Source organism: Apostichopus japonicus, chromosome 12 (assembly GCF_037975245.1).
Source record: "Apostichopus japonicus isolate 1M-3 chromosome 12, ASM3797524v1, whole genome shotgun sequence".
Classification (NCBI taxonomy): domain Eukaryota; kingdom Metazoa; phylum Echinodermata; class Holothuroidea; order Aspidochirotida; family Stichopodidae; genus Apostichopus; species Apostichopus japonicus.
The window spans coordinates 26,829,989-26,846,816 of NC_092572.1; the positions used below are offsets into that span (position 1 = coordinate 26,829,989).

Consider the following 16,828-nt stretch of genomic DNA (forward strand, 5'->3'; position numbering starts at 1 on the left):
GTATATAAGGTATGTAACATGATGGTGGTTGGCAAGTTTTGATGACTGCAAGATTTTGAGTCGGGATATGGGAAAATTTTTCATAAGTTATTTCCCGTTTAATAAATACTCTCAATAATCCACCGATGAATTTCTAAAGTGCCTGAAATACAGTTCAATGTTCCTACAAAAAGTGAATATAGTCTTTAAAGTAAAAGAACAATTCTGATTTTAATAGTCACGTTTGGTAGAATGTAAATTGAACTATATGACACCGTACAACATTGTTATTTCTTTAATGCAACGTTTTACACATGTGTGGCGCTGTTGCGTAACTATTACTCAACCGTGACAACTAACCATGGCATGCTGCCATTAGCTACGATTGACTACTAAGGGCAAACAATTAGAGACGTAGATTCGGCTCAGGAAACTATCTAAGCGTAGCGCCACCATATTTTGGCGCGAAGCGTACAAGAAAATTTTGCCCGAAAATGCCTCCCAGATCGCTGGGAATGGCACTTCACAGGCCTTGTAAGTTGCATCTAAGCGTTTTCTATTTTGAAATTACTAGCGATGTCATAAAAATGGGGGGGGGGGCGGTCGTCCCCTTCGCCCCCCCCCCTTCGCTACGCGCCTGCCTCACGGTCGTGACATCAAACATCACTTTGGAATATGGAAACTGATAGGACATAATCCCTTCACTTGGGTCTACCAGCCCCCACCCCCTTCCTACTGCTAATTCCTTGACAAGCCTACGGTTGAGGCATAAACGTATCTAAGAAGCGGGGTCAGCGTGCGTGCATAATCGAAGGAACTTTTCATTATGGAAAAGTCCCAACAACGTCATTGTTTACACCTCTAACACTCCGTCCTCTCTTCCCCATCCCGTTCCTCTCCCCAGCATTTTGAAACTGAATCTCCAATCTGTCCTGTGATACAAAATACATACAACAAAGGTTGAGAGTCAGCATTGAACAATCGTTTCTTCCAATATCTTAACGAACAACTGAATATGACTGAAAAACTATTGTATGGGAGAAAGAACACGGCAGTGTGACTGTTTGGGCGGTCAGTATACTTAACACAATCTCCAGTGTCAGATACGACAACCTACTGGCTTCGATCACCCCGCCATGCCACAACCTCCTCAACCCCTCACCCCAGCAATGAATTTCTGGCCATGTCTCAACCCACCAACCATTAACCACCAACTATCAACCACCAACCATCTTAACGGAAAGGCAACACAAAACTGACAAGAGAGAAAACACATGTACTTTTACCAAGTTGTCAAAATGTCCAAGTCATACATTTTTATTTTTATTTTGTTTTCAAGGCGTAAAGAGCGAATTATGATCAAGTTGGTGTTTTAATACCCTGCTCGTATATAATACACTATAACGGCTCGTCCCGGAAGGCATATACATGAAAACATGTAAACTCACTCTTGGCCAAATATACACATCAAACGATTCCTTCGCAAATATCCATAGGAAATGTTTCATTGGTTTAATATTGAAAAGGATATGTGTGAAGGAAAAAAAATGATGCATTCTTTCCGTTTCATGGAAATGAATTTATGATTTTGTTATACTGTTACATTTAAAACTTAAATTTCATAAAATTTAACCCTTAACCTTAAATATTTTCGTATAACATTTCTTTCTAACAATTAACCGCCCCCCACTTTTAACCCACCCCAAGCAAAAACATAATTCAAGGTCGTATGGCACCTTGTTATTAACAGTCATTTCTTGGGGTTAATGGGTGGGTGGGGGGGGGGAGGGTTAGGTAATAGTGTTATCATTATGTACCCATTTTACAGAAGAACAGGATTTATTATATGATTACATGTGAATTAAATCTCACTCTTTTAAGCTTAATCTGCATAAAGCCAGCTTGTAATACTAAAAGTCTACAGCAATCATAACAATAGTTCTTATTATTCGTAAAGCACGAAGAACAGAAAATTTCACGTAATTTGTCCAGGAGTTTATAAATGTTGAAATTTGAGATGCTAAGAAAGCCTTTCTTATATATTAAGGATGTCTTAAAATTCAATTAGCTACAGTTGATATGAATGGTAAAATATGAATAAAGAATAATAATGATAATAGTAATAATAGGCCCTGTTAAGAAAAAAACCCAGTTCCTTTGTAAATATCAGAATCCTCATATGTCACAGAAAGCACCTTCTTTTGGGGGAGGGGGGGGGGTCAGTATTTCATTGTAATTATAGACACAATGGTGGTTCACACCAAAGTGCACTATCGACTATGTCCAAAAAGGAACATTTACACGAAAGGCAACAGTTAACATACACGTTGCTAAAGATAATAATAATAATAATAATAATAATAATAATAATATCGAGGATTTATAAAGCGCAGACATATCCACCGATAACAGTCCTCAAGGCGCATAACAATATTACCCTGGTCAACGATAACCTGGCAAACATAGAGACAATCCCTCCACATGGCAACAGCTAAATAGCGCCCAACTGACAATTTATCTCAAAGGTCTCCATTTATGAACCTGGGTAAAGAGAGGCAATGGACATTAAGTGCCTTGCCCAAGGACACCACGTAAATGATCTGGCCAAGACTCGAACCTGTAATCCTTAGATCACCAGTCCACTGCCTTAACCACTTGACCACAACGGTCTATCAGGTCATTGCATCAATCGAGAAATGCCTGCACGAATACCAAACCAAAGTTGCATTCCTGTTGATTTTAGTACAACACTGGATACTTGTATTAACGTTATGTTAATGCAGAAATCCATGAACATTAACAGAACGTAAACTTCTCGGTGGAACACACCAGAAGTTTATTATGTAGCATTATGCACTTATAGAAAACACGTGACGAAAGGTGAAATTGTACAAACTACATTTACCGTTTATAAAACATGTCGTCGCAACATGAAATAATGTTGTAACATTTTACATCAATCGAGAAATGCCCACATGAATACTAAACAATTACATCCAGTGGCGTAGGAAGGTACATTTGAGTGGGGGGGGGGGCTAAAGATTGATGGCCGACCTGGGGGAGGGGTCTGAGGGGAGGGGGTGTCCCCCTCCCCTTTGGATTTTTTTGCATTTCCAGGTGGCCTCAGATGCAATTTGGTGCAATATAGCACACTTCAACACCCAATCCATTTTGTAAATAATTTTGCATTTTCACCTGGCCTTATAGATGCAATTTGGTGCTCCAAATGAGATTTTTTCTCATTTGGAAATGAAAAAGGGGTTTTCTGACTCGCGGAGCGGGGGGGGGGGCGGAATGATACTTCCGCCCCCCCCCCCCATATTTTTCACTGGGGGGCTGGCGCCCCCCCGGTTCCTACGCCCTTGATTACATCCCTGTGACCAAAAACTGATATTTAAGCGTTAACAATTACAAGAATGTTAATGCTGGAAATCCATCAAATGAAATTTTCATTTAACTGTAAAACTGTAAAATTACCGTTGAAAACATCAGCAGTTAGTAGGTAGCATTATTCACTTTTAGAAATCACGTCCAACTGCATTTACCGTTAATCAAACATGTCGTCGCAACTTCACGGAATGTTTTAACAGATACATCAATAATGAGGAATGCGATACAAAACAGTAACATTACTGGTTAATATTAGAGTCAATAGCAGGTATCTTGTAGTTTAAAAACATGGCAATGCTTAAATGTATGCAACCAACTTTGTGTTCCACGATATTTCTGAAAAATGATGACAATAAAATATCAACAACAAAAAAAAAACACGCAGAAAAAGCAGTATTTAAAACAACATTATTATCAGGGATGAGCCTGGGGTAAAAAAGAAAAATCACGGAACTTTTGAATTGCGGTACTATAGGCTCCAGTTTGCGTATGCTACAGTGTGTTAGGATAATAGTTTTTCCCCTGCAGGTTGGATATCCAAAGATAATGAAAAACATGCAAAGGACGGATCAAATGATACAACGCTGTTGTTAGAAATTCACGGAAATTGAGAGATATTAATCTCGGAGGTAGAAAAGAAATCAAGGATAGTCCGCGAATTCGCGGAAAAAGCTCATGCCTTTACATGTAGTTATCAATTTCTATGGCAGTTATAAACAAACGTGGAGCCATATCTGTACTTATTAATTTAATTAATCAATTAATGAATTCAGGTATCACTGTAGATGTAAATGTGTACAAAGTATGATGACAAACAAATGCAATTTTAAAGTTAACTGTTACATTACTGTTGCACAGATAAAAATGGCAATTATCAAAATTATGCATGAAATTAGGAAATCAATACTCACAAAGATTAGTATGAAAATCAAGGCAAATTGAAGAATTTAGATTTTAGGGGGAAAAATGTTGTTTCCCCATTCAATGGTTAATGCCCCATTTTACAGGCAGTGGTTAAAGAGTAAATTTCATTTTATGATGTCTAAATCGAATCAACCCAACGTTACTGACCACAATGAATACGTCTTTTGTTTAAAAAGTTAACAATGTCCTGAGATAGATCTCCAAGTGTTGTCAAGGAAAATGCAACTGGTAAACAAAACCAAGTCTGTCTTATTCCACAAGAACTGGACATTCTAAAAGGCAAAGTAGGTGGAATTTTTGTTCTTTCTTGCCAAGTTCACTTGCAAACAATAGCAACAACATTAGCACTGTTACCTCAAACATCATAAAATGTGACACAAAATCAGGTAAAATTATATAAGGTTGGGTCACCGAGTTTCACGAAGTTATAAACAATATTTTGGATCAAGTCCAATATTTGGATCAGGTCCAATTTTTTGGATCAAGTCCCACTCGTCGCCGATCTGTTTTATTTTGGACTATACCATTCGATAATAGGGTTCTTGGTGTCAAGTTTAACAATGGTAAAAGATCTGCGTACGTTACGGATTAATACTAATATGAAATAATATTAATTCACTAAATTTAAATAGGTTAGGGAGGTGAAGTGTCGTTCTCAAAAAAAGAAAATCCGAAAACGACAAAACAACAACTTTTTTTTTAATTCTACACAAATAAGAAACACCCCTCTTAAAGTAAAATTTACCGACCGGCGTCGAATCGGACAGGATCCAAATTTGTTACCATTGTTTACTTTAGTTTTTAATTATTACAGTCTGAAATGTGACGTAAAATGAGCAAGGACGTCTTCACTGAACATTTGTACCACCCATTGTTGGTTCTTTCATTTGCTTTCCTATTTTTAACACTTTTAATTTTTTATTAACTTTTATTACATATCTTTTATTACATATCATAAGCTGTGACCGGGAGAAGCTTGGATGAGTTAAATTGAATTGAATAGTGTACACTTGGTATTGCGCCGGTGTCCGTCATGGCGCAGTGCCTATAACCAACCGTCTATTATCATTCCATAACCGTTCTCAAGTCACTGTGGACTATACACGATGAGCTGCCACAAAGGGCGCTAAATCGTATTTACCGGTCAGACACACATATTCCCCCACTCCATACTTATATGCTGAGCACCAAGCAAGATGGCAGTAGGTCCCATTTTTAAAGTCTTTGGTATGACTCGGCCCGGAGTCGAACCCCGAACCTTCCGGCTGATAAGCAGATGCTCTAACCACTAGGCTAACCAGAATTATCGTAGACGGTGTAACATTTTGCTGAGATTTACCTCCTTTTGAAATCGTTATCTTTATTTCGAGAAAATTTATGGCTATGAAACTATGATGACACAAAGATGAAAGAAAAAAATATATATAGATATAATTATAAAGTATTGTGGTGCTTCACAACATAATAACCCACTGTAGTACACCATAAGTTTTGAAATTCTTGTGATCAAAAGCCCGTTTGGAAGCGAAACGTTTTGACACAATTTCACACCTATTACCGTTGAGAAATGTATCATTAAATGAAAAAGAAACAATATAAACCAGAATGCAAAAATGCATTGTGATTGAGAAATCACTAATCACTAAAATATGAAAAAAGGGGAACAATATAAATAAATGAGCTGGAGAAATGAACTGATCTATAAAAGAGATCAATGGGGGGGGGGGGGGGGGGGGAGATGGGCAAATTCTTTTCTGGAGGTGGCACCGCACCTCGTCATTTTTTTTTTATGGAGACAAGAATTACTGGCTATGAAATAGAAAGAAATAATCCTTTTTCCTATATTGAAAATAAGTAGGACATTCTCTTTTCTTTTAATGACTAATTAATAAAATGATTATGTCCCGAGAAGTTTTTCAACTGACACCTATATCGGTCCACTTTAGGAGACCCAAGGTTTCACTTGACAAGGAGGTCTCTTGAATGAATTTAAAACTTTGAAATATTGAAAATGACTGTTTGACCAAATCTTTGGACTATCAACGATAGTGCAAAGAAAAAATAAAGACAATTTCTTTTTTTGTAAAAAGATGATAGAAAAAGACAAGATTGTAAATCACGAAAAGTAACAAAGTCAAAGTGCTGGAATGACTGAAATTAGGAAAACAGATTCTCCTCTTACTGCCAATAGACTAACCGAACATAAAAAAAAGTTTCATTTCGAAATTCCAGAGAAACATTGTAGTAGAATAACAGCGAATAATTTATCCGGCATGGCATCTCAAAATGCAACGAGTGTAAAGGGTAAAGCAGTTTCTCAAAATGGGAACCGTGAGTATTTTATGAGAGAGAAAAAAAAAACATCAAACCTTCAAGATTCAGGGATGAGCCTGGGGTAAAAAAAAAAAAACACCGAACTTTGCAAAAATTGCGGTATAGGCTCCAGTTTGCCTATGCTACAATGTGTTAGGATAATAGTTTTTGTCCCCGAGGTAGAAAAGAAATCACGGACATTCCGCGAATTCGCTTAAGAAGCTCATGCCTGCAGATTGCCAAAGAAAAATTTGAATTATTCCCTGGCTTAAATTCAAATGCAACAATGTTTTCAAGGAAGGCTCTACCCATTTCTGCATTTCATACAAAATAAATCAATAAAATTGTTTACAAAGGTGAACGCATCAATTGGAAGCCACTGGTTCGTCAGGTAATGTAGAACATGATGGATGGGGTCGGTGATGGTAAGAATAATTAATTACAGAAATATGGAAATGTTACTGTGATTTTTCCCAGGATACCAAACAAATTCGGGCAGCTCCCTCTGTTAAAGCCATATTCGGGTGGATGGAGTCGACTGCTGCCTTTAAAGAATGTTGGGAAATTTAGCAACATTTTGTGAATTCATGCATCTGGCTACGCCAGAGTGAATGAGGTATGTCACCTTGGCAACCGTGTTTGTCTCCCTCTATGACAATCGACTCGCTTATTCACTGCAGAAGATGAGAATAATATTCCTACGAAAAACGTTTCATCTTTGATGAGATTCTAAACAGAGAGAACGTTGGAAAATTGCTTCGCAATCATTCCAAATGTATCAGGTTTCAAGGATGAATCCACAAAAGGTTACATATTAGGAAACAAAAACGTTTGAACATTTTTTGCCGTTATGACATCACACGACCGCCAAACTGTGATCTACTCCAGGGAAGAATCCAGGGTTCAGCCGGGCAGAACAGGTTACATCAGGTTACGACTATATCTTGAGCTAGGAATAGATCTTGAAGAATTCAGGTTGAAAAACTTACAGAGTAGAATAATTTCATTTGCCATTAAAGTGTTAACATTATTATCTGCTACTGGAGTATCCCTTCTAATGGCAAACGCTAAAACAACTACGACTTAAACACTCCCGTCCGTTCGTGAGCAATCTGATCATTTAGAACGCTGCAGGTTCTACGACCTCTGACCCGATCATACACGGGAAAATCCACCTTCCGTTAGTAACCGTCGAACAAGAAATCAGATTCGGGAGGCTAGTTTTTTCCTCGAGAGCTCCCGGTCGATTCTTCAAAGATTTGATTTACAAGTCCATGTTCGCATGGGGAAGCCAGGGCGGTTGCAAAGAAATAGGTACCAAAGGGAAATAGAGATGCGCATTGCTACATTGTTTAAATGGGAACAGAAACTAATTTTATTTCCTGGGGAAAGAGCATAAACGTTCCATCGTTTTTTTTTTTAACTTCAATGGATATTTTCAAAAACTATACAAAAAATGGTGAATGTACTTCAGCCCCTGTCCAAATGGATATTACAGCTTTGGTATCACACACAATGGAAGACTTGATGAGAGCCTCAGGTTATAAACTGCCCTTCGCAAACGGAGCTTGAAAAGCAAACGGCTAGTGATAGTCTAATAAAGGTCGGTGAGTTCAAAAGTCAGTCCGTTCTGACACACAAAAAACTCCACTTTCCACACCCCTCTCCGGTATGAGGGGCTTGCTTTAACTTCTGAAAGTGACGATATAAGCTAAACGGTAGTATCTCTTAATAAAAATCTTGTATCGCGTCGTGACCACGGACAAACAACTTCATCATAATTCACACACCTGGCATTATTTTATGATGCTCGAGTTAACCCTGACATTCAAAGGTCAGCTAGACTTTATATATTGCTCTGTTGAATGCGTGCATTTGCTGCGCACCTCGACAGTCTATACAGCTCAAACACTTCTCTCTATGACGAGTGATGGCATGTCATTGGACCTCAGCGACTATCAGATAGAGAATAACAGAATCCACATGAGACCTGCGCTGAGGAGGGCCGCACAGGGCACCGTCACGATCCAAGCCAGGATGATACTGCGGAAGAGTTTCCACTCTACGTTGGCCTTTGACCTGGTGTAACCGATGGCAACTATGGAACCAACCTTACAGTGCGTGGTGCTGACGGGTATCCCCAGATTCGAAGCCAACAGAACCGTCGAGGCAGCTCCGAGTTCTATCGTGAAACCGCTGAAAGGAGAGAAAAAGCAGGAAAATTCTTACGATACATTCGGAGGAGATCAAAGATTCAAAGGTTACAGATTACTGACACAACGAGACCTTAATTAACAAAGTCCAAATGACTAAACCATTTACAAAGAGCTCTAAAACCAAAATGGAAACATCTTTAGTCACCACAAAAAATGGTTCCGAAAATATTCGAGAAGGAAGACCGTTTTGTTTACACACAGTGTGTAATGCAGAAAAGCCAAGAACGTGATTTCATTCTATGAACAGGGATGAGCTTGCGGTTAAAAAAAAATCACAGAACTTTGCAAAAATTGCGGTATAGGCTCTAGTTTGCGTATGCTACAGTGTGTTAGGATAATATTTTTGTCCCGAGGTAGAAAAGAAATCACGGATATTCCGCGAATTGGCGGAAAAAGCTCATGCCTGTATGAATGAGATGAAAAGCATGCCGTCCGGTAAATGTTTTCGACCAAAACAAACAACAAAGGAAGGAACACCTTTTGTTTCGATCTGAATTTTTTCAGTCGTTCGATCTTCCTGCGAATGGGCCAAACTTTTGGCACAGATGGTACATCAATCGTGATTGTGTGATCATTTAATATTTGCATACACATTAGTACTGGAGAAAGGTTTAGATGCAATAATGGGGCTTTGAGACTTCCCAGAAGGAATACTATAGCAGCTTCGAAAGTTCTGTGTGGAGCCTTTCGGCATCTCTGAAACCTGTCTCTTATAAAATATAATTATAAAAAAAAAAAAATATTCCCTACGTACGAGAAAAACTGCAATGCATCTTGGCACTTGCCTAGCAATTTGCTCATTTTGAGTGGCATCTCATGATGCGATTGCGGATAAATTATTCCCAGCTATTCCTCTGCGGGCCGAAAGGTTACGATGAATTTCCTTCTCAGAAAATGGCCATCAAAGAGAGATAAACGAACGTTATCTCTCCGCCTCATTCAAAGGCGTCACACAAAATTCCGCTTCCAGGATGACGGGACTTTTTTCTCTGTCACATTGATTGCAATATCAATTGATTGTAATATCAATTTATCAAGGAGTAATATTAAGCAGTATCGTGTAATATCAAGGAGCCTTAGAACTCTAGAGCCAAACGACTGAGCTTCTTAAAACAATAGGTTAAGTTCTCGTTAATATGGGTGCAAAATTTGCAGCAAATCTGAATAATGGATTAAGTGAATATTGGAATCCTGGATGGAACCGGGAAAAAAAATTATATATATAAAAAAAATAATAATAAAAAAAAAAAAAAAATTATAAATAAAAATTAAATAAATAAAAAAAAAACCTAAATCTGCACAAAACTTAGGAACCACCTTATCTCAGTTACCGTTATTCCATAATTAATAATTAATTTCCCTGTCTCACCTGGAGGGAGTCATCGGGGTCAGGTTGGTACCCACTGTCTCGATGACCCGCCTGCCTAGCATGCACAAACCTATCGTCATGCCGACACCGCCGTAGACCAGGATCCAAATCGGGGGCGCTTGTTTCTGTTCGACCCCTCCCGATTGGAAAATTGCCCACAGAGCTATGAGGGGACCGATGGCGTTACTGAAATAACAATTAATTAAAACAAGGTCTGTGATTGAGATCATCGTAATAATAATAATGTAGATTGATATAGCACGACTCCAGTAAACAAGGAAACTGCCCATCGCGCTTCACAAAGTAAAAAGCATCAACACTGAAATGTACAACAGAACCTCTCGTTCAACAAACCATGCTCTCACCTGACATCGTTTCCTCCGTGAGCAAAGGCGGCAAATATTGCAGACAATATCTGCAGGGGTCCGCACAACTCTGCTACGCCTGCCGGGTCTTGGATACTCTTCCAGGCCTCCGAATCCCTCTTGGGTAACTTCCGCTTTCCTGTGAGGGCTGTGGTCGACGCCACGCTCGCGTGTCGCGAATATTCCTGCCTTCTCATCTTCCTGAGAGGCCAGCAACCGGAGATCCCCTCGTTTTCAAATGAGTACTGGACGCCGTTTGGAGATTCTGGGTAGAAAAAGTGAGAAAATGATTGTCAGGATGTGAATGAATGTTTAGGATGTAGCAAAGAAAAAGAAGAAAGAAAAAGAGGTTACATTCTGCAGGTCAGTTTGGCCAAGTCTCTGACATATGCTTCTGGTTTGGGCTGATGATTAACATTATCTAGATATGCACAACTATGCCTGCTTGGTTTAACTATTTCCAGTTATATCATATACTGACACATCAATTCTATGGTTTCCTTGCCTAGATATGAAATGCCTACTTTGCTAGCACCAATACCTCCATCACAGCCCTCCCACCCCTCTTCTTCCTCAACCCTCCCCACAAGAAGCATAATACTAGCCTCTAAAGAACACACGTTTTGCACATGCATAGAAACAACTGGGGCACTTAACTTCACTTGGTAGCCCAACCTATCCACTACCCTTCTTCCACCCTACCTACCTACTATTCCAAATTACCTACACACCTACCACCATACCTGCTCCCCTACATATCCACTGCACAACAGACCTGACTTGCCACCTTCCCCACCTACCACACCACCTTACCCAGTCAACCTACCTTCCCACCACCCTCCCTCACAAACTGCCCTACCTAGCAGGTGTGTGGAGTGTTAGCTCAGTGGTTAACGCCTGTGCCTTCCAATCATAAGGTCCCCGGTTCAAGTCACTCCAAGATTAATGTATGTCGTCCAGTTACAGAGTTGTTGACAATTGACAATTCATAATCATGGACGTTATATATGAATGTAAGAGACTGATTTCGGTCTGCTTGCGGCTTTGATAAGCCAATGAGGCTTCTTCGCGAGTTCCTGCTTGCAGGAGGATCTATACATACCTACAGTACCCACATCCAGCCGACCATATAATGCCCTACCTATCTGCTGCATTACCTACCCACTAGTCTACCTACCCACTATGCTACACAAGTACTGCCTTACCTACCCCTCTACCCTATTAACCTATTAACCTAACTACTGTTTTACCTACCCACTACTCTACCTACCCACTATGCTAGCTATGTACTGCTTTACCTACCCTCTACCCTATTAACCTAACTACTGTCTTACCTACCCACTACTCTACCTACCCACTATGCTACACATGTACTACCTTACCTACCCCTCTACCCTATTAACCTAACTACTGTTTTACCTACCCACTACTCTACCTACCCACTATGCTACCTATGTACTACCTTACCTACCCTCTACCCTATTAACCTAACTACTGTCTTACCTACCCACTACTCTACCTACCCACTATGCTACACATGTACTACCTTACCTACCCCTCAACCCTATTAACCTAACTACTGTCTTACCTACCCACTACTCTACCTACCCACTATGCTACACATGTACTACCTTACCTACCCCTCAACCCTATTAACCTAACTACTGTCTTACCTACCCACTACTCTACCTACCCACTATGCTACACATGTACTACCTTACCTACCCCTCAAACCTATTAACCTAACTACTGTCTTACCTACCCACTACTCTACCTACCCACTATGCTACCTATGTACTACCTTACCTACCCTCTACCCTGTTAACCTAACTACTATCTTACCTACCCACTACTCTACCTACCCACTATGCTACCTATGTACTACCTTACCTACCCTCTACCCTGTTAACCTAACTACTATCTTACCTACCCACTACTCTACCTACCCACTATGCTACCTATGTACTACCTTACCTACCCTCTACCCTGTTAACCTAACTACTATCTTACCTACCCACTACTCTACCTAACCACTATGCTACCTATGTACTGCCTTACCTACCCAGTAACCATGTAGATTTTCTGCTGAGACAAGCAGAATAACAACAAAGTTCTGAGTTTTTTTCAAGTGGAAGCGAAACGTTACTAATTCTGACAGGTGGTCTTGCTCTCAAGAGGATAACATTTGTGGAATAATAACTTATCACTGCCATAGATAAATGCATTATTAATAGCGCTCCTCTTTCAAAAACACACAGATAGACACAAAATAAATTTTTAACAGCTGGCATCATTCTATTATGTGATCTTCCAAAACAATGGCAACTATTGGGTTTGGGGGGGGGGGGTCGGGTGGGGGTTGTATGCATGAGTAGACTACACAAAGCATTTTTAATTTTACAACTGGGTGAGATAAAATCAAAATATGCCCGTCTCCCCGAGAAATACTTGAAAGTAGTGAAAAAACTTAAATAATTATATAAAAAAAAAACATTGTCATATATTGAAAATTATTGTTTACAAACTAGTTTCCTCCCCAGGGAAGACTGTGGAGACTTCATAAACACAAGTAAACAATTGTATCTTATCCTTATAAGAAAATATAAAAAATATAAGAAAAATATCAATAAAGTGAAGGTAGTAAAGGTTATTTGCACTGATTTTAAAAGAGAAGAAACCAGAAAGGATCATCATGAACTTATGTGATAATGGCAGAGCCCCCTCACCCGCCCCCCCCCCCTTCCATTTCGGGAATACTTAAGGCTTCACGCAGTGCCTCTACACATAATCCTGCAAGACTTGGGGAAGAGTGCTTTTTTTTTAATAAAACACTTGTCCTTTTGCAGATAACGTGCTATGAAATTATCTAATTTTTAACCTCATCTACCTAGTAACTGGCATTGTCTCACTTTTCACATTCATCGAGGAAAAAAACAAACAACAGAGGAAGAGTTACCCTTTCATCTAGTAGTCGGATCCTCTCTTGCTCAAGAAGGGGCCCAAGAAAAAACACCACCACCCCCCCCAAAAACCCCTCTTCTTTGTTCCTATGAAATCGATTACAGCCTAGTTAATATGTTAATAAAATCAAGTTCCATTTACAAGCCCTTGCTTGGTTTTAACCCCCCCCCCCCAAATAAACGGTATTTTTCCGAGTATCGTGTAATCTACGAACCAACTAGGGCTCTCCTCCATATCTCACTCCTCAAGCTCCTTGGTGAATTGTGTTTATTCCTGCTGCAGCTGCTTCATTTGCCGAGATAAGGAAGGCAGCCTTTGATTCCTTAGTAGATCATGTGACATCCAGAAAAATCACCGTTTTTCTTCTCTCCCCAGACCATGTAAACCAAGCGAGGGGTAACCGGGTTGACCTCGTAAGTGTAACCATACTTGTATCGCTTTTGCCGGTACTTATTAAATTAATACCATGACCATGTAGTACTACTCTCTTCTCATAGATATCTGCCAAGGCCTAAACGATGCCAGAGCGTATTATGTCTTTTTGCAGGGGTAAAAAAAAATCATCACGGAGCTTTGCAAAAAAAGCGGTATAGGCTCCAGTTTTCCTATCCTACAGTGTGTTAGGATAATAGTTTTTGTCCCCGAGGAAGAAAAGAAATCACGGATATTCCGCGAATTTGCGGAAAAAGCTCATGCCTGATTTTGACAATATTTGTGACAGTTGGAGTAGTCGTGCTTTTGTTGTTTTTTTGACATGCTCACCCTTTAGGTTGGAGTAGCCCTTCCCGTCACCGCCATTCATGGGTTCTTTGTTATTGTCGTTGCTATTGTTACAGTTCATCTCCTCCATCGAGATTCTCTTCTCTTCGTCTCCGTCTCCGACCGAAAACTTTGGCTTCTCGTCCGACGGTCCGTCTAGAAAAAAAAAGAAGACCGAAAAAATTGTACAGGTGCAACTCCCGTAAAATGAGATTGCCGGGACGCACCTCCACTGCACGCCGGGGAAGTTAAGTGGGTGGTCCCGGGAGCATGTGAGACAAATATCCGGCTGCCGCTGCAAATTCTCGGAACACCTTATCAAAGGAGAACAGGCTTCCAAATCATCTGTATTTATCCACCATCATCACACAGAGAGGGATTTCGACGATCGTCCAATGGCAGCTGCCTATAACACTCCATAAATACTTGATTCACTAAACTACCTAACTAGAACTACTACCAAGCCAGATAGGACCAACCCAAGGTCAAAATAGCCTGCCCTCTATACAGCTGCTTGCATTCTGTTCCGAAAGTTCACTTATTGTCCTAAAATCAGCCAAACTATCATAGCAACTATCACTTTTTTCAAAACCAATATAAGTAAAGATTCCCTCCGTGGCTGGTTATAGTTTCCTAAGTTAAAACTCATCCACCAGCTAATCCCAAAAGATTCCCTCCGTGGCTGTTAAGCTTCCTAACTTAAAACTCACCCACCAGCTAATCCCAAAAGATTCCCTCCATGGCTGGCTAGCTTCCTAACTTTAAACTCACCAGATAGCTAATCCCAAAAGATTCCCTCCGTGGCTGGCTAGCTTCCTAACTTTAAACTCACCAGATAGCTAATCCCAAAAGATTCCCTCCGTGGCTGGTTAGCTTCCTAACTTAAAACTCACTCACCAGCTAATCCCAAAAGATTCCCTCCGTGGCTGGTTATAGCTTCCTAACTTAAAACTCACTCACCAGCTAATCCCAAAAGATTCCCTCCGTGGCTGGTTATAGCTTCCTAACTTAAAACTCACTCACCAGCTAATCCCAAAAGATTCCCTCCGTGGCTGGTTATAGCTTCCTAACTTAAAACTCACTCACTAGCTAATCCCAAAAGATTCCCTCAGTGGCTGGTTATAGCTTCCTAACTTAAAACTCACTCACCAGCTAATCCCAAAAGATTCCCTCTGTGGCTGGTTATAGCTTCCTAACTTAAAACTCACTCACTAGCTAATCCCAAAAGATTCTCTCTGTGGCTGGTTAGCTACCTAACTTAAAACTCACCCACCAGCTAATCCCAATAGATTCCCTCAGTGGCTGGTTATAGCTTCCTAACTTAAAACTCACTCACCAGCTAATCCCAAAAGATTCCCTCCGTGGCTGGTTAGCTTCCTAACTTAAAACTCACTCACTAGCTAATCCCAAAAGATTCCCTCCGGAGCTGGTTAGCTTCCTAACTTAAAACTCACCCACCAGCTAATCCCAAAAGATTCCCTCCGTGGCTGGTTAGCTTCCTAACTTAAAACTCACTCACCAGCTAATCCCAAAAGATTCCCTCCGGAGCTGGTTAGCTTCCTAACTTAGAATTCACTCACCAGCTAATCCCAAAAGATTCCCTCCATGGCTGGTTAGCTTCCTAACTTAAAACTCACTCACCAGCTAATCCCAAAAGATTCCCTCCGGAGCTGGTTAGCTTCCTAACTTAGAATTCACTCACCAGCTAATCCCAAAAGATTCCCTCCATGGCTGGTTATAGCTTCCTTACTTAAAACTCACCCACCAGCTAATCCCAAAAGATTCCCTCCGTGGGTGTTTAGCTTCCTAACTTAAACTCACTCACTGGCTAATCCCATAAGATTCCCTCCGTGGCTGGTTAGCTTCCTAACTTAAAACTCACTCACCAGCTAATCCCAGAGTCTTCTTCACTCTTGGAATGACAAGCAACCAGACACCCAGACCGACCACAAAACCGATGACGAGGCTGATGATGATGCCAGCCCAGACTGGGACTTTGTCAAGGCGTAACACTGAAAGGAAATTAAAGGTAAAAAAACATTAGAATGGACACTTCGACGAACGATTATGCAAGCGATGCAGCCAAGAGCCCTCCCCATCCCTCCCCCAACCCTGTATATAGAAGGGATATTCTGGTGGCAGGCAATTTGACACTTATATGGAATAGAAGAATAAGCCACACTGGTTGTTGAACACCCCCATCTCAATTTCTGACTCAAGATAAGGTTGATTGAACGGAACCTACTTTTGACTAACTAAATCCTCAATTCTTTCATGTGTGGGTGTTCTGTGATGTCATAAGGGCAAATGTTCCTCAAAAACCTTTGCTTTTTCTCTGCCATTCAACATGCTATGAGGATGTATAGTTTTGACCTAAGGATGACAACATTTTCCAGCTTTGTTATTAATTAACCATGGTAAGCCATTTGCATATATATCCATTTAAATTTTTCAATCAAATATTAATGAGCCATTTACTGGTGAGTTTGAGTTTTATTCTCAATATTTTATCATCCAGACTCATCAATTTTTTTCTCTCTTGTATGAATTGA

The 16,828-nt window shown here is 40.2% G+C and overlaps 1 protein-coding gene across 1 annotated transcript in view; it reads right to left on the minus strand.

Annotated features, from left to right (window-relative positions):
* Nucleotides 1-1,269: 1,269 nt before the first annotated feature.
* Nucleotides 1,270-16,828, minus strand: part of LOC139976809 (sodium-dependent phosphate transporter 2-like) — a 31,629-nt gene continuing 16,070 nt past the window's right edge. Inside the window, exons 6-10 of the mRNA XM_071985605.1 lie at nt 16,163-16,288; nt 14,280-14,432; nt 10,557-10,821; nt 10,192-10,377; nt 1,270-8,802 (exon numbers count right to left, since the gene is read on the minus strand). Of these exons, the coding sequence (XP_071841706.1) occupies nt 8,565-8,802; nt 10,192-10,377; nt 10,557-10,821; nt 14,280-14,432; nt 16,163-16,288 (968 nt within the window). The 3' untranslated portion in view covers nt 1,270-8,564. The remainder of the gene's footprint in view (nt 8,803-10,191; nt 10,378-10,556; nt 10,822-14,279; nt 14,433-16,162; nt 16,289-16,828) is intronic.